Source organism: Chelonia mydas, chromosome 5 (assembly GCF_015237465.2).
Source record: "Chelonia mydas isolate rCheMyd1 chromosome 5, rCheMyd1.pri.v2, whole genome shotgun sequence".
Lineage (NCBI taxonomy): Eukaryota > Metazoa > Chordata > Testudines > Cheloniidae > Chelonia > Chelonia mydas.
Window position 1 is genome coordinate 71,829,060 of NC_051245.2, and position 27,992 is coordinate 71,857,051.

Genomic DNA, 27,992 nt, shown 5'->3' on the forward strand with positions numbered 1-27,992 from the left:
CAGATAATAAAAATGAAAATAATGTAAATAATATGCTACAAAGAATATTCCTTTATAAGTAGATGGTATTCTACAGGTTTCAGAGTAGCAGCTGTGTTAGTTTGTATTCGCAAAAAGAAAAGGAGTACTTGTGGCACCTTAGAGACTACCAAATTTATTGGAGCATAAGCTTTCGTGAGCTACAGCTCACCTCATCAGATGCATTCAGTGGAAAATACAGTGGGGAGATTTATATACATAGAGAACATGAAACAATGGGTGTTACCATACACATTGTAACGAGAGTGATCACTTAAGGTGAGCTATTACCAGCAGGAGAGCGGGGCGCGGGGGGGTCCTTTTGTAGTGATAATCAAGGTGGGCCGTTTCCAGCAGTTGACAAGAACCTCTGAGGAACAGTGGGGGGTGGGGGGGAATAAACATGGGGAAATAGTTTTACTTTGTGTAATGACCCATCCACTCCCAGTCTCTTTTCAAGCCTAAGTTAATTGTATTCAGTTTGCAAATTAATTCCAATTCAGCAGTCTCTCGTTAGAGTCTGTTTTTGAAGATTTTTGTTGAAGAATTGCAACTTTTAGATCTGTAATCAAGTGACCAAAGAGATTGAAGTGTTCTCCGACTGGTTTTTGAATGTTATAATTCTTGACGTCTGATTTGTGTCCATTTATTCTTTTATGTAGAGACTGTCCAGTTTGGCCAATGTACATGGCAGAGGGGCATTGCTGGCACATGATGGCATATATCACATTGGTGGATGTGCAGGTGAACAAGCCTCTGATAGTGTGGCTGATGTGATTAGACCCTATGTTGGTGTCCCCTGAATAGATATGTGGACACAGTTGGCAACGGGCTTTGTTGCGAGGATAGGTTCCTGGGTTAGTGGTTCTGTTGTGTGGTTGCTGGTGAGTATTTGCTTCAGGTTGGGGGGCTGTCTGTAAGCAAGGACTGGCCTGTCTCCCACGATCTGTGAGAGTGATGGGTCTTCCTTCAGGATAGGTTGTAGATCCCTGATGATGTGTTGGAGAGGTTTTAGTTGGGGGCTGAAGGTGATGGCTAGTGGCGTTCTGTTATTTTCTTTGTTGGGCTTATTCTACAGTAAGGCTCCAAAGCACTACATCTTACAATGTTGTTGTGGTGTTTTGGACCCTTAATGGAGAATACTTTTTTATAAAATAGGGGCTGTACCAATAAAATTGAAAGTGGTTTGATTTACACCACACAAAATTCTGTGCCTTTTATCTCACATAAAGGTTTGCTCTAAATTCCTGTGGATGTAATTATTTACATAATGTATGATCTTTTCGGTGAGAACCAGAAGCATGTCAGGAGCTGTTGCAAGCGTAATTAAAACTCTACTATTCAGAAATATATAACAAACATCACAAGCATACATCACATCATACTATGAAACATATACCTCACAATGTGTGTGATATACGCATTTCACTAAGTCAGGCTATATGTTGAATAACGTATTGCCCACTGACACAGATACATTCACATTGATGTATGAACTGCTGGGCGAAGCAAATACTATTCATCAGAGAGTTGTGATTTTCAGCCCCAGCCCTGCCCCCAGTTTGGCCCCCTTAGCCATCGGTTTGTGCTCAGTCTGGGGATACATTAGCCTGCTGGAAGTATGTGGTAAGTCTTAGGTTTTCACTTATGTTTTTTGTTTAATGTACATTGCGAGAAAACACGTTTTTAACTAAGATGTTCCACTCTCTCAATTTGCAACAGTTAAATAATGAGAAAATCAAATCTCCCTAAGCCTTCTCTCTAGAATAGTTATTGTGGGGTCTTCTATTTGGAGCCCCTCTTCTCTGCTTTGCAATTGTGCTGTTTTAGAAATAGACGTCCTTTTGTGCATTCCACTTCCCAGAGAAGGCAGGGATTATTAGCTCCAAAACTAAGCCAAGAATGCGTCAGACTTTTTTGCCCATTTTAACATCCCATATTGATTTTTTATGTTTATGTAGGAGTTGCAACTTTGATCTATTGTTTTGATATTTTTATGCTACAGCACACCACACAATCTTTTGGTACAGATATTTAGCAATAACATTATATTATATATATAAAGTTTAATTAAATCAAGTTGACAGTTGTGAATGGGTATTCCATAAGAGCATATGAAGCAGACAAACTAATGTTAACTCACTTCTACCTCGATCCAGTAGGTCAAACTCATCTGCTTCATCAATTTACATGGAGATTGCCACAGGACCATGGTAAATTTAACTCTGGAAATTATGTTATTTTATATTATGTGTACTGTACCTTTAAATAGCTAAAGACTACTTATAGACAAGCAGCCATCTCGTGTTCTGGCAGAGGAGACACACAAACATATCGTGCTCTCTAATGGGGACTTTACTTTTGTTCCTGCTTTGTGGTCTTTGATTAATATAAAAGTCACTTATGCTGAAAGTATATCTTTGTATATGGAAAAACATATAAAGATTAACACTGACTATCTTGCAGCTCATGCTGTTTTATGCAAGGCTGATAACTTTGTTAGCTATCCCCATCAATGATCCATGGACAAGGAGCATTCTTTTCTTCTCTTGCATTATCACCAATAACAAAAATGCTACAGGCCCAATTATACCCTCAGTAACATCCATACAAGCCCAAAAGGTAATGAGGCCTCAGATGGCTAGCTGAGAACACAAAGGTTTCTACAGCCATTAAAGACAAAACTTAATTTGTAGGATCATTAGTGCTAGCAATGATGCATGGGAATAACCTACTGGTCTCTCAGAGCAAAAGCTCCATTTGCAGAGGTGACAGATAGCTAATGATATCTGAGCTGGTGTTATTGGGATGACAAAGATAGAAACATCCCCATTTTGGGGGGTCATTTTTCAGACTAGAACCACACTTTAAACAGGGTTGAGAAGGTCTTTGCTAAAGTTGGCACTGAGCTGACATTGATACTTATACCCGTTGATTCAATACCTCCCTATTAAGCAGGTTCCAATTGAGGCAACTCCAGTTTCATTCAGTACCTCTGATTACCTGGCTTACTATTTATTTCAATTATTAGTTTATATTTAATTTAAAAAACTGAACAGTACAAGTTAATTTCTTATATAAGAAAATATTTATGGAATATTCATTCATATCCGTTGATAAAAGGCAGGTGGCTTTTGGATAAAAGGCAGGTGGTCATACTGATTTTCTTAGGATACAGGAGCTGGTAGAGGATGTATAGGGCTGATCATGGAGCTCTAAGAGGGTGACAGGAAATTACCCCTTCACCTAGTCTGAGAGGGGGGGAGATACTGCTTTTGTCACTGCTTTTTTTTTTTTTTTTTTTTAAAAAGATGTGAGAGGCTGTAAGGCACAATCATCAGATGATTGGAGTTCCAGTAGCATCAACAAGCTGAAAAAGAGGTTCTAGACTTTGTTAGCTGGAAAGTGAAATTATTTAGGCGTTGTAAGGAACAGGTTAGGTCCTTGGAGTCTGCATAGGGAGGAAGCAGTTGCTAGGCACAGAGTGAAATGTAGCATTTCTGTTAATTTGGAAATAATGAGAGGAAATATAAAAATACTTTTACACCTTTAATAACACATTCAGAATATACTAAACCAAATGAAGTAGTTTAGACATTCACATCAACATTACCATCTGTGCAGATAGTGCAGTATTTCAGCTATATCAAACACTATTCCTGTAAGAAGTGACAAGGGGGAAAATGTTAGAGAGACTGTCGCAGCAAGGCAAGATCATGATTATATTATCCTGCTGCTGTATACCAAGTAAACTTCCAGTTTAAAGAAAAACAAACTGACGAGGAAACAGTGAAAGTCAAATTTGATTTGACACTTGTCACACTTACTTTTTTAAACTTTTCATAGATTCTAAGATCCGAAGGAACTATTATGATCATCTTGTCTGACTTCCTGCATAATACATTTCATTCTGTAACTCACCCCATAATTCTACATCAAGCCCATAATTCCTAATTGAGCTGGAGCATCTTTTAGAAAGACATCCAGTCTTGACTCAGAAACTTCAAGTGATGGAGAATCCACCACATTCCTAAATAAGTTGTTCCAATGGATAATTTACACCTTATTTTTAGTCTGAGTTTGTCTAGCTTCAGCTTCCAGCCACTGGATCTGGTTATACTTTTGCCTGCTAGACTGGATTGAAGAGCCTTCTACTATCAGAACCTTTTCCCCATAGACCACAATGAAGTCACCACTTAGCCTGCTCTTGAATAAACTAAATAGAATGGCTTCTCACTGTGAGGCAGGTTCTCCAGACCATTCACGTAGAACTCTTTTCTGAACTCTGTCCAATTTGTATTTTTAAAGTGTCGACACCTGAACTGAAAACAGTATTCCAGTAACTGTCTCACTAATAAAAAGAACCTTAGAGACTAACACATTTATTTGGGCATAAGCTTTCGTGGGCTAAAACCCACTTCATCAGATGCATGGAGTGGAAAATACAGTAGGAAGATATTACACACACACACACACACACAGAGCGAGCATGAAAAGATGAAGGTTGCATACCAACTCAAACAGTGGTGTCAACTGTTTAAAACGCGCCACCCTGATTACCACTACAAAAGTGATTTTTCCTCCTGCTGTTAATAGCCCACTTTAATTGATTTGTCTCTTTAGAGTTGGTAAGGCAACCCCCATCTTTTCATGTTCTCTGTATATCTGCCTATCTTCCTACTGTATTTTCTACTCCAGGCATTTGATGAAGTGGGTTTTAGCCCACAAAAGCTTATGCCCAAATAAATTTGTTAGTCTCTAAGGTGCCACAAGTACTCCTCATTGTTTTTGCTGATACAGACTAACACGGCTACCACTCTGAAACATGTCTCACTGTTATACACAGTGGTAATACCACCTCTTCCTTACTTCTACTCTATATTCCTCTGCTTATACATTCAAGGATCACACTAGCTAGTAGCCACCACTTCGCATTGACACATTATGTTCAGTTGATTACTTACTGTGGCCCCAAGCATTTTTTCTGAATTACTGCTTTCCAAAATACAATTCCCCATCCTGTGAGACCTACATTTTTTGTTCATAATGTTATTTATGACCTTACATACCTTTGGCTCCCCTTTAGCTGTGTAAAAAACAGCAAACAAAAACACCATGTTTTTTCAAGGTTCAAGTGAACCCAGTTTACCAAACAATCCAGATTGCTCTGTAGAACTGAGCTGTCATTATTTACCACTTCACAAATTTGTCACCTGAAAACTTTACCAGAAATGATTTTATAATTTTCTTGCTGATCACTGATAGAAATATTAAATAGCACCAGATCAAGAACGCATTCCTGGATGCGCCCCACTAGAAACACCCCCTTAGATGCCTCCCTATTTACAATTAATAGCTGATAGATATTAAAAAATAAGTTTTTAATCCACTAATAGATCTATGGATTTTGTATAGTGGTATTCATTAATATCAGAATATACATGAGATAGTCATTTGACTTACAGGAATCTATGTAGAACATGTCAGTATAGTTACTATATTAATAGTTACCGCTATCAATTAAATTTCGAAGGTCATAAAAAATAGTTTGTTTGTCAAGACGTATTTGACATAAAACCAGCGTGATTGCATCAGTTATACTACCATTCTTTATTATTATTTTTTCTTTTACTGATTGCATCCCATATCAGCCTTTCCATGGTTTTGCCTTGGATCAAATGTCAAGATAATGTAGGCTTTTTTTAACTATTGGCACAACATTAGCTTTTTTCCAGTCTCTAGAACTTCCCCAATGTTCCAAGATTTGTCAAGAATTAACATTAATTACTCAGACAGTTCTTCAGCCAATTTTTTAAACTCTTGAATGCGGGTTATCTAGTTCTGTAGATTTAAAAATGTGTAGCTTTACACATTAAATATTAAATTCATATCAGTTTCCAAATTATTTTGTCAGTTTTTCTGATATTTTTAGCAATAGTTGAGACTAGAAGTCATTTCTGCACACAACCTAGTACTTCTTGGTCCAGATACACCAAACAGTACAGTAATGCCATGACGCCCATAAATTGCTCTGGCAGTCACATGACTATTGTATTTTCCTTCCATGCATTAAATGAACTTGGGAGTTTGAGAAGCTGTATCACCACAGATACAGTTCTAGTTAATATCGTTTATGAAATGTATTTAAATAAAAAAATGAAAATATGCATATTTTCTCTTAATTGTTTTAGTTTATCTTTTTGCACTCATCCTACAACTCAAATGGATTCTAAAGTTTAAATTTACCCACACTGGTCAACACTCTGAATAGTGAAGATTACCCTTAACAAGGAAAGGTGCATAGTCAAGATCCATGTGATTAAAAGCTTTAGGACTGGGCCCAGGATGTGTAAGACTTCCCTTAATTCCCCCACAGATTAAGTCTGCAACCTCATCCTCGTGTGAAGTCAGTGGTCCCAGTCATCAACCTTCATGATTTAATTTTATAATAAATCCTATCTAGTTTTAAAATATTTCAGTTTGTCACCTCTCACTCATCATGTTTCATGATCAAGAAACTTTATCACTATTCTTATTTCCTTTACCATCTGTTGCCCTAGATGGCACTCCCTCCAATTTAGCTATGTATTTCTTCAGCTGTACTGCATTAATTAACTCAGCGTCATTTAAACTATACATAGCTCAGATATTATTTTACACTTCCATTATTTTACACTTCATATTTCGCCTCTTGACTTGATGCCTGATCTATCAAAATTATCCTGCAATACAGCTACCTCCCGTGTTTCTTAACCATTTCCTCCATTTTAGGCTCATCTGCAAATTGAGATATTACACATTATAGCTTTGACTAAATCAATTTATTTACTGTGGGGCTTCATTCTTTGCCAGATTCCACAGACCACACACTTCTGACTCAAAAAAACCTGCTAGCCATTTATTCACTCACTTTAATAAGCTACGTGACTCACCTTTAGAAAGTTTATACAATAATCCATAATTTCAGACAGACACATATAAAGAATTTCCACTTTTAGGGAGGAGTTGCTATCAGTGGTTCCTGAATGGTGGCATATGGATCACTGGTGGTCTTCCAAGTGCTTTATTGTGGTCAATGGAGAGATGGCCACTTGATCACTGCTAGAAGCAGCTGAAAACAGGACCACCGAGAAGCCTCCTGTAACTCTGAGGCAAAATCTTGGTATGTGTTAAACGCTTTACTGAAAGGAGATTAAAAGACTAGCACTCCCTCTCAATGCCAGAAAGGCAGAATAAGAATGAATTCATAGCAGAGGAACCAAAGTGAATAAGGAAATCTCCCTAGACCCTCCCTCCCCCCCAGTTAGGAGTCTGAAAGAACAAAACATTTTTTAGCTAACAAGTGTGGGAGGAAAAGAACAACTGTCTTTAAGTCTATAAAAAGTGAAAATGCAAGGACAAACAGGAATGATTTAGTGTGGTTGAATGCACCTGCCAAGTCCCAAGGAAAAGCACATTTTATACCTCTAAATAAATAAGAGGTAGGTGCTGCACCTTGGCAGGGGGGTAGACTAGATGATCCTCATAGTCCCTTTTAACCCTATGATTCTAAGTTTGAAATAGGACAAAACTGAGCAAATTAATACATATGTTGAATGCAAGGAAACAGACACCTAACAATGAGGTCTATTACCACTGTAAAATAGCCCCCAAGGGAGCATGAGAAGCCCTTGCTTCATTTAAAAACTCAAACGGATGAAAATGATAATGCAGCAAGACGAACAATCCTGCAGTGGAAGGTGGATGGATAAGATGACTTACATCTCTTCCACCTCTCATTTCTATTCTTTCCTTTTCTGCTTCTCGCATCATTCCAAATGGCCATATGCACCACACCAGTAGTTTGATTAACTAAGACAACTAAGATTTACAGTCTCCGTCTAAAACTAATTAAAGAGAGCCACGGTTGTGGTTTCTCTCTTAGCCAAACAGATTGCCACGTAGGAGCCACAAGCTTGAGAGCAACCTCAATGCACATGTGTTTAGCAGGCAAAACGGGAATTCCATATCACTTTCAAAATCTATTGAAAAATATGCAAGTCTTTTTATCTTCAAGTACCCTCTAGTGGCTGTTGAAGGTTACAATTGCTTCAGAGCAACCCAATAGTTGGCTCTGAAAGAATAACAGGTATTTATTTTTCTGGTTTTGAATTTTAATCAAAGGAGTACTCGTTTAACTGTTCTAGAATGTTTTTGTATTTATTGGAAGACATCATTCCATAAATAAGGAGTTATAACCTTGGGTATTATACCAGTTTTCTAAAAATGTAGTAATTATCACTAAAATAATTCATTTGGAAACAGATTTAGAACACACCTATTCATAAACCTTCAGAATTCCGATCATCTAAATACAGACAGACACTTAATTAATCAACACATTTACATAAATTAGAGTTGGTTGCAACTTGATTAGCTGAAATCAAAGAATTTTGATTTAGCTTTCAACATGAAAAAAAAATACCGAGTTTATTAAAACATCCTAAATAGAACAAAAATTATGCATGCAGAGGATGTAGCCGCACTTTTGGGTAGCATATATTAGCAAGCAGCCAAATTTACAATCACATATTAATAGATCAGCAGGCTGCAGATAATTCTTTAGTATTCCTTCATGTTAATAACAGGAGAAGTTATTTGGTAGAGGAACTTGATTAAGCCTTTGCCCATCCCTAAACAGCTGTTTGGCAAACCTCCTTTCCCACATAGGGCAGATGTCAGTGCATGGGTGGGATGGAGACTCAGTATCCTTCTTCCCATTATTGTGATAGTAAGTCCTCTTCAGGAGAGCCACTTCCTGTGATTACTTTGTGACAGTTGTAAAAATGTCCCGAAGTGGTGTTGCATTTCTTTTGATGGAACAGTGACGATACAGCAGATGAAGCAGGGGACCAGGAGCACAAGTGGAAGTAGGCTTACAGTAGGCTTTAGCCATCCAACATCTATTTCCATGGAACTGAAAGTCAATAGCTGGGTCACTCTCTTTCTGCTGTTACTGGTGGGTGAGAGCTGCCAGGGACATTTTTCCAAGCATATTATAGCTTTCGTGAAAATATGAAACAATTAAGAAAAAGCTGAGAAGCATGTGTCCTGCTATTGCTAAAGGAAAAAATTAGACATTTTATTAAAAAAAAATAGTTCAAGAAATGCAGTTGTATCAGATACTCACATAGCTTAAGGTGTGAGAGACTATATGGTATGACAATACATCTTTTACCTTGTGTGCAACTGTTTATATAGGTTACTTATGAGACAAACACTATAAAATACTTGCCTGAAGTGAGGCATAAGAGAGAGACTACGCATTCAAAGTAAAGACTTCACAACATGTAAGAGTAAACTGCACATAATAGAGATGAACATTATGTCAGACGTAAACTAAATCCCTGTGCACATGTGCAATAAATATCCCTCCTAATAAAGTGAAGCTAAATCCTCAATACAGCATTCAGAGCAATGGAGAGTTATGCAGTTCACAAGGCATGAAATAATGTCCTTTCATATGTGGCAACCAAGGAGCTCTGCAGCAGGAAAGATGGCTCTATTCTACAGATGGCACATGCAAAATTATTTCCATACAACAAATGACACAAGGAAGAAAGAATTACGTGGCTGAAAAGCGTATGTAGCTCTTCTTTTATGCAAGTCATCTGCATCATTTTGTACATAAATGCACAGAATAAAATAAATTCATAGGCAGTAATGTACAATTCTCTTCAGCATGTCCATGGGCATGGTTTCTGAAGATTATCAGAGCCCTTTTCCTTTCTGAAGGCCAGCAGTCCTACGCATCAGTGGCTGCTTACCATTCATCCCCACGCTTGAGATTTGCAGTAATGCAGTACAAGTTTGCCATCACTTCCAAAACACTACAGGGGGAAAGAAAAGGGAGTGGAGAAAGAGAAAAGCAACAAGGGGTTAGATTACCAATGAAGCAGTCCATTCGTGAATTAAACTATTACTATTGGACAAATGCATCATGAAACAGTGTCACCTGTTATTAATATATTTATGTGATGTTATCAATGATGTGACACAAATTTATGATGTCACCACTTTGGGCATGACAGGCATATAGCAGATTTAAAAAGGCAGACAAGAGTACAGACAGATTCTACTAAACAAATATTAAGACAGAATAACACTCAAAACTAAAGTCACCTCATAGAGTGTCCCAACTTCCTGGTCTGGAGAAGGAGCAAAGGATTGATTCACATATATAAACTGTGAGGGAAGAAAACAGAAAGTGAAAAAATCTGCCTGGGGAGTTATCTTCCTACCTATGAGGAGCACTTTTTCGAACCTGTGCCCCTGGCAGGGATAGGGTGAAGGCTACCTTCTGTTCACCGTATTTACCTCTCTTTACACCTTGAAAATTCTGCATCAGAGCCACCATTATTTAGGGAGAGAGGTACTGCATGGAACCTAGCAATTCTGTTCTTTAACTGGCCAACAGGGTCTTTGCTGGAACAATGTGAGACACTCCCGTTTCCCCAGAGTCTGAGCATCCTACCCATTTGTACTAGGACCTGCAATCAAGCACTTGTCTTGCACACTGCCATCAAGCCAATGGTCTTGTCCTCACTCTTTTGCTTTGAATATCCAACACCAAGACCTCCTGTCTAGTGCAAAATTTCTTGCAACAAACATACCCATGGAAACTTTTATCTAGGGGTGAAAGTAACATAAAAGTGTTACAGTAATTTCAGGGCCTCGGGTGGAAGGGGTGGGGCTGGGGATCAGCCTGCCCCAGCCAGCCCTTCTGCGCTGCCCAGCCCTCAGTGCCCAGGGCTCCGGAGGTGATTTAAAAGACCCAGGGCTCCAGCTGCTGCTGCGGTAGCGGCGGCCAGGAGCCCCAGGCCATTTTAAATCGCTGGGCCCTGGGGCAGCTGCCCCTTCTAGTGAAGGCCTGCTAAATCAACAGCAGAGCGCTCTCCAGTTGACTTCCTTACTCCACCTCTCTGAGAAGAGTAAGGTAAGTTGACGGAAGAGCATCTCCCATTGACGCAGCGCAGTGAAGACACTGCGGTAAGTCGACCTAAGCTACGTTGACTCCTTTTACATGATTCATGTAGCTGGAGTAGTGTAACTTAGGTCGATTTACCCCGCTAGTGTAGACAAGACCTAAGTGCTGAAAACTTCTAAGTTTATTAAAAGAAAACCAGGAACTGGCCTCCAGGGGAACAGGAGTGTCTGAGACTGATGGTAAGACCATAGATGTATGTATCTATATTATTATTAATCATTTTTATTACCGTAGTGCCTGGGAGCCCTAGGACCTTGGTGTGCTAGGCACTATACAATTGCATAAGGAAAATGCAATAGCTTTTATTTAATATAAGGGTTTTGAGATTTTTTCCTGTATGCACTACAATGATTTGTGTTTTCCTTACGTTTTATTATATATGTATTTCACTTCCTTCACTTATTTAGACAGCTGAATTTGTGCTTAGCCTAGCTAGGCTAACCTCATCCTAGGGCAGTGGTCCCCAACCTTTCTGTGGGAATAGCATATTCCTATTCCCAGAAGACTGTGGCGGGCGCCAGACACCCTGCTGCTGAAATGCCGCCGAGAAACGGCAATGCTTCTCGGCAGCATTTCGGTGGGCGGTTCTCTGGCGGCCACGATCGGCGGCGGCATTTCAGTGGCGTGGCGTCCTGAAGGCACACACAACTGCCCCGGCGGATGCCATTGCACCCACAGGCACTATGTTGGGGACCCCTGTCCTAGGGTGACCAGACAGCAAGTGTGAAAAATCGCGACGCAGGTGGTGGTGGTGGGGGGGGAATAATAGGTGCCTATATAAGACAAAGCCCCAAATATCAGGACTATCCCTATAAAATCGGGACATCTGGTCACCCTACCTCACCCCAATGTAGACCCATCTAGGTCAATGGAAAAATGCTTTTGGTGAGGTAGCTAACTTTGTTTTTGGAGCTGGTGTTCCTACACTGATGGAAAAACCCCTTCCCTAGTGCAGGCTGGAGCTGCATTCTGGGGCGATGCTAACATAGCTTTGCAACAGTACGGGCTCCATAGTCAGGAAGTACTACCAGCCCCTTTTGTTCTCAGTTTCCCCGTGGAGAGTTACCCTGTCACCATACAAAGCAACTTACACAATTAAGAAGCAGGCAACATGATGCCATCACGGCCTGCAGCCTTGCCAGCTCCACACGCCCCGCGCTTCAACACCCTTTTATTACCTGGCAAGCCTACAGGACACCAAGCAGCCCCAGTGCCCACCGCATCTTTCCCTGGCTCAGAGACTAAACAAGGCAAGGCACGTACCAGCTGCTCCGAGGCCACCAGCTTGAGGAACTTTTTGATGAAGTCAATGAGCCCCTGGATGGTGCGGGTCCTCTCCACGGCCCACTTCTTGTTCTTCATGATCGGCGTGTCCCCCACAGCCTTCAGCAGGACGTCAACTAGGGCGAAAGCAGAGACTGAGCGAAGGAAACCAGCCCCCGCGCACCTGCCTGCCGCAGAGGCAGAGCCCCGCCCCAAGGCACAGGCAGCCGGCCGCACCGACAGCGCAACAGCGACAGACAAGCTATTGGCCGCTGTCCTGCCGGCCCACCCGCGGCCGGGAGATACCAACGCGCCCGTACGACGGGGCTGGAGCATTTTCTCCTCTTCTCTCCCCCCCGCCCCGATCGTATCCTCTGCCTTTTCCTAATTGGTTAAACTAGCTGAAGTAGGCGGCTCATTCTTTCACCCGATTGGCCAATGCGCCTGGCAATCAGAGCAAACCCAGGATCTCGCCCCGCCCCGGAGCAATAATTCCTTTTTCCTATTACTTTTCTTCTTGGTATCCTCGGCGGGTTCCTCGGTCACCGGGGAGCCGGCTGAAGGGGGAGCCGGCTCGGCAACCCCCACCGCAGTTCCCCCATTCGGGGGCTCTTCTCCACACTCGCCTCGGCTACCATCCTGAGGAGAGAGCGGTAGCTGCTTCTCCACTTCCGCCATATTGCTTACAGGCAAGTAAGGGCGGACGTGACGTCACCCATATTAACTCCTGGCCACTGAGATCACGTGACCGAAGGGCACCATTCCCGGCGAATGTTGACAATCGCGATGAGCCGCACTGCCTTGTCAGGTGACTTCGTGTCACGTGGGCAGCGGGAGCTGTTCTGTTTCCGCTCTGGGCCCGAGTCGTGGGGGAGCTGCTGCTGCTCGGGTGAAGGGGGAGGGGCAGAGCTCGCAGTGACCCGGCCGGCTGGAGCGGCCTCCTCCCGCCGCCTCACCATGATCAAAGCGATCCTCATCTTCAACAACCACGGCAAACCCCGGCTCTCCAAGTTCTACCAGCGCTATGTACGGGGGCGGGCGCTGGGCGCGGCGGGGGGGGGGGGTCTCTGTCTCTCTGAGGTTGTCCCGCCCTCGGAGTGTGGCCAGACCGGGGCCTCAGGAGGCTGTTGAGAGGCGGGGTCGGGATAGGGGCAGTAGCGAGGAGTGGGAAGGGCCGGGCAGTGGGTCTGTGCAGTGGGCTGCCTTCCCCATCAGGGTGCAGCCCCTGCTCTGGGGGACGGTGCAGATCTTAGCCCGCAGGAGCGCAGCTCAGAGGTGACCCTTGTCACTCTGCCCGCTTCCCAGCACCCGCCGGCCTGAGCCATGGGTCCCGGCGACTCGTGTGCAGGGCGGCGGATGCAGGCTCCCTGTAGGCGGGGCGGCGACTTCTCGCTGGTAGGTGGTTGGGTGTTGGCGGGTCTTGGTGTCAGCAGGCAGTTGATGTGATCTGGGTCTCTTTGGGGTTGGTGGCCCATGTCTGACTTTAGGGCTTGTCTGCACTAGGAAGACTTATTGTTTGAACTATACGAGTATAATTAAAGCAGTAACCCCCTAGTGTAGATGCAGTTAAACTGGTATAAAAGTGCTTATACAAGTATGGTTTATTCTAGATTAGAAAGGGAAATAAATTATACCAGTGTTAGGTACCTTTGTACTGGTATAACTGCATCCGTAGTGGGCTTAAAATGGTATCAGTATAACAATAAAAATCACAACTGTATCTGACATACCCATATGGTAGTCCAGAGCTTAGAACTGTATCTACAATACAGTAGTTGATTATGGCACAGGCACTTCCAGTGCAAATTAGCCAAAATCATGCGCCACCAATACTGAGGCTCCCAGTAACAGTGATTGATACTGAATATGTGATAAGCGAAGATGATTTTCCAGTACATTGCTTAGATGCAGACCTGGAACTGAGCTAAATACCTGATTCTGACCACCTTTTAATTTTTTTGGGCGTGTGTGTGTGTCTAATTCATATCCAAACTTGGTAACTCAGGATCTCTTATAATTTGGGGTAAAAGGCAATGTTCCCTCTAATTTTTTACATCCATGTGCCGAATGAATTTTATTATGTGCACCAATATGGAGGTGATGTGTGGTGGGGGCGGGGCCGAGGGGTTTGGAGTGTGGGAGGATGCTCAGGTCTAGGGCAGAGGGTTGGGCTTGGGGTACAGGGGGGCGAGGGCTCTGGCTGGAGGTGTGGGCTCTGAGGATGAGGGTTTTGGGGTGCATACTGCCCTGGGGCTGCGGTGGAGAGAGAGGACTTAAAGGGAACTTAGGTGAGAGGATGTTGGACAGACAGAGGATGGACACTGATAATAGGTTTCATGTTAAGGTTTGTAGTGAAACTATGGGTTTCTAGTATTTCAGAAATTAAAACAATAGTCTTAAATATTCATTTTAAATAGTTATATCTGTTTAATGTGTTTGAATCATAATTCTTTTAAAAATTTAAAATTAATTTAAAAATCATGATAGGTGATAGCGTGGTTTATATGGTTTTCTTCTGATATGCCATACTGTCTTAAAATTAGAGATGCGATGTAGAGACATTATACATTCTTCTTTTGAAATACAAGAAAATATAATCAAATCAATTACTTTTCCCAAAGTACTTTTTTAACCTCTTATAACCTAATTGATTCATAGCTGACCAAATTTATAGAGACAGAGACCTCAGCCATCTGCTGTTCCTTTTTGCTCACCATTCCAAAATATTGCACCAGCCTGTATATGAAATAATAAGTGACCATTAATTATGTCTGTTAATAATACTGTCCAGGACTGTTAAATAATTATTCTAAACCAAGTGGTTTTTTTTGAGAGATGATTTTACAAGAAAAAACAGAAGCTCTCAAGCTTTCCCACCCAACTGACAATTTTGTTTGAGCAAAAATCATTCATGCACTATTTCCGTCATAAACAGTTTAATTTCAAAACAAAATTTATTTTGAAGGTGAAAGAATATAGAATTCTGACTTCCAGTAAAAATGATTTACAGCTTTAACTGTGGAGCCGTTACTGCAGATTCATAGTAATTGTCTAAAATATTGGAAAAAAGAATTAAAATCTTAGACAATATGCTTTGGAGAGTTCTTTTACACTCCTTTCTATATCTCTTGTGCACCATTACGTGCCTCTGTAGTTACAGAGATGCTAGCGTTGAGAACATGAGAAAAAGGCTTACAGCCTTTGGTAGAGGTCAGTCAGCAAACTTTTTTTCTGTAAACTCCTATAGTATTAGAAAAGTGATGATTCTCATACAAAGGAAAAAAATTAATGAACAGCAGCAGATGCTGAACAGTGAAATCTTCAGTGAGCTTAAACTCAAAAAGGAAGCTTACAAGAAGTGGAAATTTGGACAGATGACTAGGGAGGAGTATAAAAATATTGCTAGAGCACGTGGGGTGTTATCAGGAAGGCCAACGCACAAACGCAGCTAGCAAGGGATGTGAAGGGTAACAAGAAGGGTTTCTACAGGTATGTTAGCAACAAGAAGAAGGTCAGGGAAAGTGTGGGACCCTTACTGAATGGGGGAGGCAACATAGTGACAGATGATGTGGAAAAAGCTGAAGTACTCAATGCTTTTTTTTGCCTCGATCTTCACAGACAAGGTCAGCTCTCAGAATGCTGCATGGGGCAACACAGTATGGGGAGGAGGTGAGCAGCCATCAGTGGTGAAAGAACAGGTTAAGGACTGTTTAGAAAAGCTGGACGAGCATAAGTCCATGGGTCCTGATCTAATGTATCCAAGGGTGCTGAGGGAGTTGGCTGATGTGATTGCAGAGCCATTGGCCATTATCTTTGAAAATTCGTGGCGATTGTGGGAGGTCCCGGACAATGGAAAAAAGGCAAATATAGTGCCCATATTTTAAAAAGGAAAGAAAGGGAACCTGGGGAACCACAGACTTCCAATACAGCCTCACTTCAGTCCCCAGCAAAATCAGGGAGCAGGTCCTCAAGGAATCCATTTTGAAGCACTTGGAGGAGAGGAAGGTGATCAGGAACAGTCAGCATGGATTCACCAAGGGCAAGTCATGCCTGACCAACCTGATTGCCTTCTATGATGAGATAACTGGCACTGTGAATATGGGGAAAGCAGTGGATGTGATATATCTTGACTTTAGCAAAGCTTTTGATACAGTCTCCCACAGTATTCTTGCCAGCAAGTTAAAAAAGTATGGACTGGATGAACAGACTATAAGGTGGATAGAAAGCTGGTTAGAGTGTTGGGCTCAACGGTAGTGATCAGCAGCTCGATGTCTAGTTGGCAGCCGATATCAAGTGGAGTGCCCCAGGGGTTGGTCCTGGGGCCGGTTTTGTTCAAAATCTTTATTAATGATCTGGATGATGGGATTAATTGCACCCTCAGCAAGTTTGCAGACGATACTAAGCTGGTGGGAGAGATAGATACACTGGAGGGTAGGGATAGGATCCAGAATGACTTAAACAAATTGGAGGGTTGAGCTAAAAGAAATCTGATGAGGTTTAACAAGGACAAGTGCAGAGTCCTGCACTTAGGAAGGAAGAATCCCATGCACCGCTACAGGCTGGGGACTGACTGGATAAGCAGCAGAAAAGGACCTGGGGATTACAGTGGATGAGAAGCTGGATATGAGTCAACAGTGTGCCCTTGTTGTCAAGAAAGCTAACGGCATACTGGGCTGCATTAATAGGAGCATTGCCGGCAGATCGAGGGAAGTGATTATTCCCCTCTATTCGGCACTGGTGAGGCCACAGCTGGAGTATTGCATCCAGTTTTGGTCCCCCCACTATAGAAGGGATGTGGACAAATTAGAGAGAGTCCATTAGAGGGCAAAGAAAATGATTGGGGGCTGAGGCACATGATTTACGAGGAGGGGCTGAGGGACTGGGGTTAGTTAGTCTACAGAAGAGAAGAGTGAGGGGAGATTTGACGGCAGCCTTCAACTACCTGAAGGGGGTTTCCAAAGAGGATGGAGCTCGGCTGTTCTCAGTGGTGGCAGATGACCGAACAAGGAGCAATGGTCTCAAGTTGCAGTTGGGGAGGTCTAGGCTGGATATTAGGAAACACTCTTTCATTAGGAGGGTGGTGAAACACTGGAATGGGTTACTTGGGAGGTGGTGGAATCTCCATCCTTAGAGGTTTTTAAGGCCCGGCTTGACAAAGCCCTGGCTGGGATGATTTAGTGGGTGTTGGTCCTGCTTTGAGCAGGGGATTGGACTAGAGGTCTCTTCCAACCCTAATATTCTATGATTCTATGCACGTGTTTGTTTGTTTTTTAACCTGTGGGAAAGTGAAGTTTGTGCAAAATTCTATGTAAATATGTGCTTTGGAGTCAGGAATTACCACCGCAGGCTTGATCGGGGAATGAACAAAACAAAAGAGTTAACCCAGAATAAAACTGAAGTATAATCTTTTAAGCTGTGTGCTGTATTTCCCAGCTGTGGAGTTACCATTGGGAGTAGAAAAATACACAAAAACACTTGTCTTCAGCAAAATTAATACATCTAGATATTAAAAGTAGTACCAATGGAAAGAATTTCACCTTTGGTGTCTGTGGCTAGTCAGTCAAATACACAAAGGTTGCATTGTTCAGAATTATATAACTTCACAACTTTTACTGTTAAAAATATGTTTGATCAAGGACGTACCTTTGCAGAAATGATGACTGTGGCTCATTGGGTGGCACTGCCAGTGTTTAATAAATGAGTACATTGCTGGCAGAAAACCACTCTCTCTGAGTGAGAGAATTTCATCCACTCCCCTGGGAAAGAGAACCTGGAGAAACTATAACACAGGTCAAAAATCCCACTACCTCTTCTTAGCACTTATCAGCCAGCAAACTGATTATCTTGATTTACCATTTCAAAATTAAAATTTATGTGAAGAGTTTCAGGCTGGCTATGTCTGTAAGACTTCAATTTCATTTTTTATGTGTGTGAATCTCCCCTTCTTCTTCCCAATTTCAAAGGGGGGATTTCAGAAATTTCAGGGAAGGGATTTTGTTATTTTCCTTTGTCTGTTAATTTTACAGTGTTTGTTACTTGGATTGGTAGCAGAAAGGGACTTGACTATAGGAAACTCTTACTAAAATGAATCAGTTCACTTCTATTTTCTCTTTCCTATCCTAAGATTTATTTCATCACTGATTTGTTTTTTTGTATGTCTCTTTGCTATTGTCCATGCCTGTTGCAGCTGCAGCAGCTCTGGGAAAAGTAGGGGGATGGCTTTGTGGTTGCCCACTTTTTTCTGAGCTGCATTTGTCCAAAGAACTGAAGGACAGTGGGGTTGCTCCCACTTGACATAGACTTGTTGCTGTCCCTTCCTGTTAAGCAGGATTATTTTGCCTGAGGAGCAGTAAAATTGTGGGAACATTTAAAAGCTTCACAATTCCAATAATCTTGCAGCAACCGTAAAACACTAATTAGTTTGATCCATAGTTTAGTGACAGTAGAATGTACAGTAAAACCTCAGAGTTACAAACACCTCGGGAATGGAGGTTGTTTGTAACTCTGAACAAAACGTTATGGTAGTTCTTTCAAAAGTTTACAACTGAACATCAACTTAATACAGTTTTGAAACTTTACTATGTGGAAGAAAAATGCTAAGTTCCTTTTTTTTTAGTAGTTGACATTTAACACTACTGTACTGTATTTCCTTTTTTTTTTTTTTGGGGGGGGGGGGGTGTCTCCGCTGCTGCCTGATTGTGTATTTCCAGTTCCAAATGAGGCGTGTGGTTGACTGGTCACTTCATATCTCTGGTGTTCATAACTCTGAGGTTGTACTGTAGTTACTGTTACTTTGAATAAATATTTGTGTATGATCATTGCTTTGTTTACAGTTTCCTTCTACACATCTACAACTCGTTTAGTATGCCCTAGGCACCGTGATAAATCTTTTTGTTTGTTTGTTTTAGTTTACCTAACAGTATGTCCACAATACAGTATTTAATTTTGGCCCAGAATGTAGCCGCACTTTGCACCAATGCAGCTCACCCTGTGCTTGAAACTGGGGTGAGCTGCACTGTGCAAATCCAGCTTTCCTTGTCTACACTAGTGTTTTGCACCACCCATTACTGGAATTAGGACAAAAAACCACAGTTCAGTAGAACAACAGGTTCTGCGTCTGGGTGAACAATTACAGATATATGAATGAAACTAAGCAATTTAAATGAAAATATTTTCTGAAGTGCAAGTCCTCTACAGTGTTTAAAACCGGACACTTCTGAATTGTGCTAGAAAACTGCCCTTGCCTAAAGTCTTGCGAAGGCAGAGGATATATCTACAGAGCAAAGAACCACCTGCGGCTGGCCTGTGCCAGCCGACTCAGGCTCGGGTTGTGAGGCTGTTTCATTGCTGTGTAGACTTCTGAGTTTGGGATGGAACCTGGGTTCTGGGACCCTCCTACCCTGTAGGGCTCTAGAGCCCAGACTCCAGCCTGAGCCCAGAAGTCTACACAGCAGTGAAACAGCCCGAGCCCTGTGAGCCCAAGTCAGCTGTCATGGGCCAGCCACAGGTTTTTCTTTGCTGTGTACAGATACCCTGGGAGGAGGAGGAAAACTTTACATTTTGTGTAATTATGACTTTAATTGAATGGAATGTTTTGACAGAAATGTGTTCTGCATACAATTGTGGGTGATACCTACGATTTCCCCCTCTTTCTTGAAATCCATATTTGAGAACTTGTAATATGGTACAATTTCAGAGGAAACTTCTAGTATTTAGTGAATCTAATTTACATTTAGCACACGGACTGACTTTGTTATGTTGCTAACCAATAAGAAAGAGATTCTTCTTAAATGAAGTAATCCAGTTTCTGTGTTTGGGAGGTGGGGGACTATCTGAAATTCAAAAAGCGCAGCTATGCTAAGAAATGTAAAAGAAAAAGAACATGAAGATTACATGTTAATTTGAAGAACAGCCTCCCTCCCCATCCACCACCAGTTACATAATTGTACCATGTAACAATTGTGGAACTTAATGCCTATGTATCATTGATTTCCCCAGCTTCACTTGAATTTAAAAACTACCTGGTTCATTGAATAAGTACTTCATAATAGCTACTGGAAAATGCTTGTTAGTTACCAATCTGAATTCCAGTGCTTGTATTTTAAGTCTTTTTAATTACACACTTTTTTCCCTTCTAAAAGGCAGAACCATTTGTGTGTTCTAGTCAGTGAAAATTAGGCTTGCACTCTAAGAGGATTTTGCAGATTTAGATCTAAGTGGAACAAAACCCAGTTCTGGAGACAAACCTCTCTTGTCTCTGCTAGGTATCCGATGCACTGCACTGAGCATAATGTGTCATCTTTTGTCAAGCTTATAAAATAAGACACTCATAGATTCCAAGCCAGAAGGGACCAGATGTTCATCTAGTCTGACTTCCTGTATACATAGGCCATAGAACTTCCCCCAAATGCTTCCTACAGCAGATTATTTCGAAAACCATCCAATCTTGATTAAAAATTGTCAGTGATAGAGAGTCCATGACTCTTGGTAAATTGTTCTCATGGTTAATTACTCTCACCATTTAAAAATTTATGCCATTTCCAGTTTGAATTTGTCTCCTTCAACTTCCAGCCATTGGATAATGTTATACCTTTCTTTGCTACACTGAAGAGCCCATTATTAAATATTTGTTCCCCATGTTGGTACTTTCAGATTTTAATCATGTTACTGCTTACTCGTCTCTTTAAGATAAATAGATAGACTCAAAAAGCTCAATCACTATGAGGCATATATTTTAATCGTTTAATCATTCTTGTGGCTCTTCTCCGAACCCGCTCTAATTTGTCAACATCCTTCTTGAATTGTGTGCACCAAAAGTGGACACAGTATTCCAAGAAGCGGTCATTTCAGTGCCAAATGTAGAAGTAAAATAACTTCTCTGCTCCTACTTGAGATTCCCCTGTTTGTCCATTTAGGATCGCATTAGCTCTTTTAACTACAGCACCCCTCTGGCAGCGCATGTTCAACTGGTTATCTGCCAGGACACCCACATCTTTTTCAGAGTCACTGCTTTCCAGGGTAGAATCAGCCGTCATAGAAGTATGGACTACATTTTTTGTTCCTACACGTATACATTTACATTGAGCTGTATTAAAGTGCAACTTAGTTGCTTGTGCACAGCTTACCAAGTGATCTAGATTGTTCTGTATCACTGACCGATCCTCTTTGTTATTTACCACTCCACCAATTTTTGTTTCATGTGCAGACTTTATTAGTGATGATTTTTATGTCGTCTTCCAGGTCATTGATAAAAATGTTGAATAGTGTAGGGCCCAAGAACCAATATCTGCAGGATCCCACTAGAAACACACCTGCTGTGTGATGATTCCCCATTTTACAATTACCTTTTGAGAACTATTAATTAGCTGATTGTTTTATCCAATTAATGTGTGACATGTTAATTGTATGTTCAGTTTCATTAATCAAAAGCCATGTGGCACCAAGTCAACTGCCTTACAGAAGTCTGAACATATTATGTCAACACTATTGCCTTTATCAACCACACTTATAATCTCATCAAAAAATATGTTAATTTGATAGGATCTGTTTTCCATAAACCCATGTTTATTTACCTTAATTACACTACCCTCCTTTAATTCTTTATCACATCCTCCATTATCTTGACTGGAATTGATGTGAGACTGACGGAGCTATAATTACTCTGGTCATCATGTTTACCTATTTTGAAAAATTGCCACAATATTAGCTTTCTTCCAGTTTTCTGGAGATTTTTGGAATGTGTAGCTTTGTTGATAGCAAAACTGACAGATCCCTTCCATAACTAAATTAAGGTCTAATCTGGTAGATTAATCTGGTAGATTTTCTAATCTGGTAGATTAGAAAATTTGGGTGATTTTTCTATTGGAAAGTTGTACTCATGGTGGTTCTAGAATGTAGGCCCATTGTCGTAATTTAAAAGTGTGAAATAGTTTCCTGAACAACTCTTGGATAAGGTCCTGTTTACCCAGACTTGTACTGGTGTACTGAAGATACTTTAAAAAAAAATCATTTTCGGTAATGCACTGCAAACCCCTGTGTGGATTATCTTAAATAGGTTTTGAAATGGTAAATCTTAGGCTGAATCGATATAAACCAAATCAATACACAGTCTTCAAACTGGTTTAAGAGCATCAATTCAGGGGTTTGTATTGCTTTAACTAAAAACATATATTCAGTTAAACTGGTGGAAATTTGTTTGTAGACAAGATCTAAAATGCAAAATAACATTTTGTTCAGTCTACAGTACAGTTATCAGGGATGGTTCTGGGAATGTTTCTACTCAAAATAACTTGTCCTAAAGTTTATGTTAAATCAATGTAGGTTTTTTGAGAGCAGTAAAACTTATTTACTGTTGCAACTTGTTTAACAGCTTTGTTCAGTCTAGTTTAGAAAAGTGTCACCCTATAGCTTAATAACGGACCTCAAAGATAATGAAATAGTGTTACAATAAATTGAGGGTTGACTGATTAGAAGGCAGCAAAGATGATTGTCTTGCTAGTGCTGTTAATAAACGGAGTGCAAACTATATGACCTATAAATATAAACTACTGTTAACTAATCCACTTTAGTCTGATAGTAAAATACATTTTTTTTTTTCACAGAGTGAAGATACACAGCAACAAATTATCAGAGAAACTTTCCATTTGGTATCCAAACGTGATGAAAATGTTTGTAATTTCCTAGAAGGAGGCTTGTAAGTATTGAAATTTAACAGAAATTTCTAGTATTAATGAATAGCAAGGGATGTCACAAAAACCTTGAAGAGTACCATATTTTAGAGCAGGTTTCAGAGTAACAGCCGTGTTAGTCTGTATTCACAAAAAGAAAAGGAGTACTTGTGGCACCTTAGAGACTAACCAATTTATTTGAGCATAAGCTTTCGTGAGCTACAGCAGTAATTTAGTTAAAATTTCTGTCTAAATATTTCTGATGCACCCATGAGAAAGACCATCTACCCGTCTCCATTGTATCTTGGTAATAAATACGCTGTTACAGTTAAGTAGCTATAACTATCTTCTGTTATAAAGTGTTCTCTGACTTTAACAAAATATTTCTTCTAGGGCCCTGTCTGTTGTACAGCTGTAACTGAATTAGGGGATATGGTTACAACACAGCTGTCGCTGATCCAGAGACAATACAGAAACAAATATATAGTAGCCTAGATGGCACCTAACTATATTCCCAAAGCCCAGCTAAAGCTTTGAGGTCAACCTAAGAGACTGTTTCACTACACCATTGCAAAACTTGAAATCAGTGGCAACTTGTCTACTGGGTACATAGGCCTGAGCTCCTAATATTTGGATGCTGTGTGCTCTTGGTAGAGGGTTCCTGGCCTAAAGATTCCATGGATTTCTGCCAGAGTCCAAGTTTGCTGGTTTGTAGAGCAGTGGTTTTCAAACTTTTTTTCTGGGGACCCAATTGAAGAAAACTGTTGATGCCTTTGACCCAACAGAGCTGGGGATGAGAGGTTTGGGGTGTGGGAGGGGCTCTGGGCTGGAGCCGGGGATGAGGGGTTTGGGATGCAAGAGGGGCTCTGGGTTGGGGGGAGGCTCAAGGCTGGGGCAGGGGGTTGGGGTGCGGGAGGGGGTCAGGGCTCTGGGCTGGGGGTGCAGGCCCTGGGGGCGTCAGAGATGAGGGGCTTGGAGTTCAGGAAGGGGTTCCAGGTTTGGGGGGGGATTAGGGCTGGGCCAGGGGATTGGGGCATGGATTTACCTCCGGTGGCTCCCGGTCAGCAGCGCAGCCGGGGTGAAGAGGCAGGCTTCCCGGAAGCGGCCAGCAGCAGGTCCGGCTCCTAGGCAGAGGCGCGCAAGCGGCTTCGCGCTACTCTCGCCCGCAGGCACCACCTTCCCCCTGGTTCCCATTGGCTGGGAACTGGCCAATGGGAATGTGGAGCTGGTGCTCAGGGTGGAGGCAGTGCGCGGAGCCCCGTGGGCCCCCTGCCTAGAAGCCGGACCCACTGCTGGCTGCTTCTGGGTTGCAGTGCGGTGTTGGAAAAGGTAGGCACTAGCCTGCCTTAGCTGGGAAACACCGCCGACGGGACTTTTAACATCCCAGTCGGTGGTGCTGACCAGAGCAAGGCGACCCAGTGCCTGACATGCCGTGACCCAGTACTAGGTCACGACCCACGGTTTGAAAAACACAGCTGCAGAGCAAGTCTGGATTAAGAAAAATGATTGTTTTAAAAACTGTGTTAGCAAACGCATTTTTAAAAGTGGGTCTTTTGCACAGTGTAGACAGCAAGTTGTGTTGCTGGCCATGATCAACCCTAGGCTTCTCCCATGTAGCAGGTTTTTGAACTTGACTTTCCCCGTCTACACTAGGTACAAAATCCTGTTTACAATGTGTTTAGCTAATGTGTTTCAAAACATGTCTGTTTTTCCTAGTTTAGTTGTGCCCTCTGAGCCTGGTATTTAAATAAAGCATATTTGTTTGACCTTTGGTTAAAACTGTGGAGTGTTTTCCTCTGATGTATTGGGGTGGCTGATAAGGAGGCAGATATTTTTGATGACAGGTGTTGTCAGTGCTGAAGTGATGATTGGATTTTTAAGGTAAAAATGTCAAGTTTTTTTACTCCTTGCGATCTTAGAGCATGTTTGTTGTGAGTTCTCACACCTTAACAGAGGGCAGAAGTGCTGAAATAAGAGACGCGTTCATTCAAAATTTTAGTAATTGAAGTTACATAGGTATTAACAAAAAACACAATTTTTGGGAAAAGAGGTCATGATTGACTTTGTTTTAGCTGCCATGATTTTGGTCTCTTTGTAGATCACTGTTGACACTTAACATGAGTTAACTAGCTGCATTCCTCTGTGGGGGGAACCTAGGGTTGACTAAAGCCAGTTAACATGTTAAAAGCTGTGTCTACGCTTGGAACACAATCATGATCAAAGTTGTGGTAGCTACCATGATACCAACCCTGACCTGTTTTCCTAGTCAAGACAAGGCCTGACATTTGACGAACAATCCTTTCTCCTCTTAATTATTCCACTTTTGCTTTCTTCACTCTTGGAAGTATCATTGCAGTAGTTCTCCAGTTAGCATAGTCTTCCAGGCTGGACAGGACCTGAATTTCTAATGTTAAAAAAAAAAGCCACAGAGCAAAAGCCCACCCTTTCAGGCATTTTTTTTATACATCATAAAGAAGTGCGCAAAAAAAAAAAAAGTGGGGGGGGTGGGTGGCACTAGCTCAACTTTTGTTTCCTTTCTTCAAGTCCCCATTTGATATAGCTCTTCAAGCAGGGACAGTCTTCCTGTGTCTCTGTAGAGCAATTTGCACATTTTGGGCATAATTGTAATATAATACTTGTAAGGTACTTGGAGGTTCTAGCAGTAAGTGTGGAACAACTTCACATGCACTGCAATATCTAGATAATTGTCATAAATTAAGGACACAGTATCAACCTTTACTTCGCTTTTTTTTTTTTTTTTTTTTTAGTTTTCAAATCACGAAAACTCTGTATATTTTTTGTTTTTGTTTAGTATTTGGGAGCATGGGACTTGTCTCTTCAAGCATTAATGTGAAGCTGTGTGGAAAGTGCAGGTGTTCTAAAGGTTCTTAATAGTTTTAACTTACAAATAAAGAATAGAAAATTAGAGGGATCATTTCTTTGTGCAGATTTGTGATCTATTAGACTCTGGTGATTTCTTCTGTAAATCCAGTTTAGGAGGGGTTTTTAATGGCTTATTCCCCAATGTTCAGAATCATCAGCTTAATACCTGTATACCCATGTGTCACAAAATGTTTTCATTTATACATGAACCATGTTGTTGCTTAACATAGAATTTTTAGCCACCTAAAGAAGAGAGATACATGCCTTCTGATATTTACAGTTAAAATTTTCTCTCAGGGGGAGGCTATAGAGGATGGGCTGAAGCATATCACTGTTGATTCACTTAAGATAACTCTTCCTTTTGTAGTTCACTAACTTGATGATTAAGGAGAAATATAAGGAATTTAAATTTCTGCATCTCTTTTAACATTGTAATACAACCAGTTGAGTGCAATGTACTCATACTTTCTGTAATGTCAAATATTCTGTAGCACAACTGTTGTATTAATTCAGTTTATCACTAAGATCATAAATTTTGTTTAAGTGAATATCCGTGCAATCCATGTGTACTAATCACTGACTTCAGTGCATGTGTACTTAAATTTTTTCAACTCCTCTCCATGGCTCCCCTGAGCGGGACTGGGAAAGATGCTTGGGCATGTGATCGACCCCCTTCTGAGTAATATTCCTTACTCTCTGCTCAGTGCCTGCTAGAATGTCAGAGTGACACTTGCACACATGTGGAAGAGTGTATTTATTGATCTGTTTGCCATAGTTCTGATGTGCAGGTGCATATATCGGTGTGCTTACTACTGTCTATGAGGATATTTACTAACAGTAATTACAATTCAGAGTTAAGATGTCATGTTGGTTTGGCTTGGTTTTTTCCAGAGCACCTTTACATTAAATTATGAGGTTCTGTATTATGCTGTTAATGGCTGAAGTATTTTCAACATATACTTATTTCATGATGTAATTTAAATTTAAACTGTATCCTGAAAAGTATATAATTTGCTGTTAATGAGTTTTTGCTCATCTTGTCTTGACACTGACCTAGCTTCTCTTTATTTAGACTAATAGGTGGATCTGATAACAAACTAATCTACCGACACTATGCCACGTTGTACTTTGTCTTCTGTGTGGATTCTTCAGAAAGTGAACTTGGCATTTTAGACCTAATACAAGTAAGTGTTGTTTTTAAAGGAAATGCCATATTTTTAGAGATACTTGGTGTTTCTGCCTTCTGGCTTACCTTTTTCTGAATTGCTTGAAAATAAAGATGACTTCCATTATAGTGTAAAGTACAACATACTTGTGTTAATCGTTGTACAGTTTCCTACCATTACTAGAGAAAGTTCTTTTTTCACAAATTAATGTTTAGGTAAGAAAACAGTTCATTTGACAGGTAATGAGCCTAAATTATAATCTGCCATATTTTGTTGCATCTTTGCAGAGAATTGGAGTCTAGTTTTGGTAACAGATTCATTCAGTTCAAATGGCTGTTTTCCTGGATTTTTGTTTCCTCTTTGCTCACTTTGGCATTTTGTAGTGTCTGAACAGTGCAAGATATTGGATATCACATACAATGAATCATCTTTTCACAGCTGTTTGCTCTACAGAGTAGAGTTGCTTTGTTTTGTAGCATATCTTCTTACTCAAATGTGTTAAAATATTTACAAAGTGAGAAGAGCAGCGCATTAATATTTAATGCAACTTCTCAGGTATTTCTGAATATTCACTCTATCTACAAAATATACATCTTCATTCTTAATTAGAAACAATAGGATCAGAAAAGACCACTTGAGTTATCCAGTCTGATCCCTTGCATTTTGCAGGGCCACTTATGCAACTCCAACTGATTTCTTTCTTGCTGTGCTCTGATATGTACAATGCTGATACTTCAGCAACCTCCCAATAATTCCACTATCCAATGGCACTGTCTAGCCTGTGTTTCCTTTTCATGTCTTTAGGACAATGGCTTTATGCGTACTGAAGCCTCTAGGTAGGTGTGCAATCATCATAAAAACATCAAAATTAAATCTTTGTTCTCAAACTTCTTCACAAAAGCACCTCTATCACAAGAAGTAATTCAACCTATGAACACCATTTCATCTCCCAATACCAGTCTGACATCT

At 41.0% G+C, this 27,992-nt stretch overlaps 2 protein-coding genes across 4 annotated transcripts in view; one reads left to right on the forward strand and one right to left on the reverse strand.

Moving 5' to 3' along the window:
* Positions 1 to 8,190: 8,190 nt before the first annotated feature.
* On the reverse strand, positions 8,191 to 13,012 carry ATG12 (autophagy related 12). Its single transcript, XM_037901578.2, has 5 exons — positions 12,817 to 13,012; positions 12,308 to 12,444; positions 10,180 to 10,242; positions 9,825 to 9,887; positions 8,191 to 9,117 (listed from the first exon to the last, which is right to left on the reverse strand). The coding sequence occupies exons 1-4, from the start codon at positions 12,983 to 12,985 to the stop codon at positions 9,828 to 9,830; spliced, it is 429 nt and encodes a 142-aa protein (XP_037757506.1). The 5' UTR covers positions 12,986 to 13,012; the 3' UTR covers positions 8,191 to 9,117; positions 9,825 to 9,827.
* Positions 13,013 to 13,098: 86 nt separating this feature from the next.
* AP3S1 (adaptor related protein complex 3 subunit sigma 1) overlaps positions 13,099 to 27,992 on the forward strand; it is a 42,020-nt gene continuing 27,126 nt past the window's right edge. The window contains exons 1-3 of one of the 3 annotated variants that reach the window (XM_037901574.2): positions 13,099 to 13,333; positions 22,909 to 23,000; positions 26,930 to 27,041. In XM_037901574.2, coding sequence (XP_037757502.1) covers positions 13,265 to 13,333; positions 22,909 to 23,000; positions 26,930 to 27,041 — 273 coding nt within the window. In that variant the 5' untranslated portion in view covers positions 13,099 to 13,264. Of the gene's footprint in view, positions 13,334 to 13,396; positions 13,703 to 22,908; positions 23,001 to 26,929; positions 27,042 to 27,992 lie in introns of those variants that run through there. The other 2 variants (XM_037901575.2, XM_037901576.2) reach the window with 2 other exon arrangements.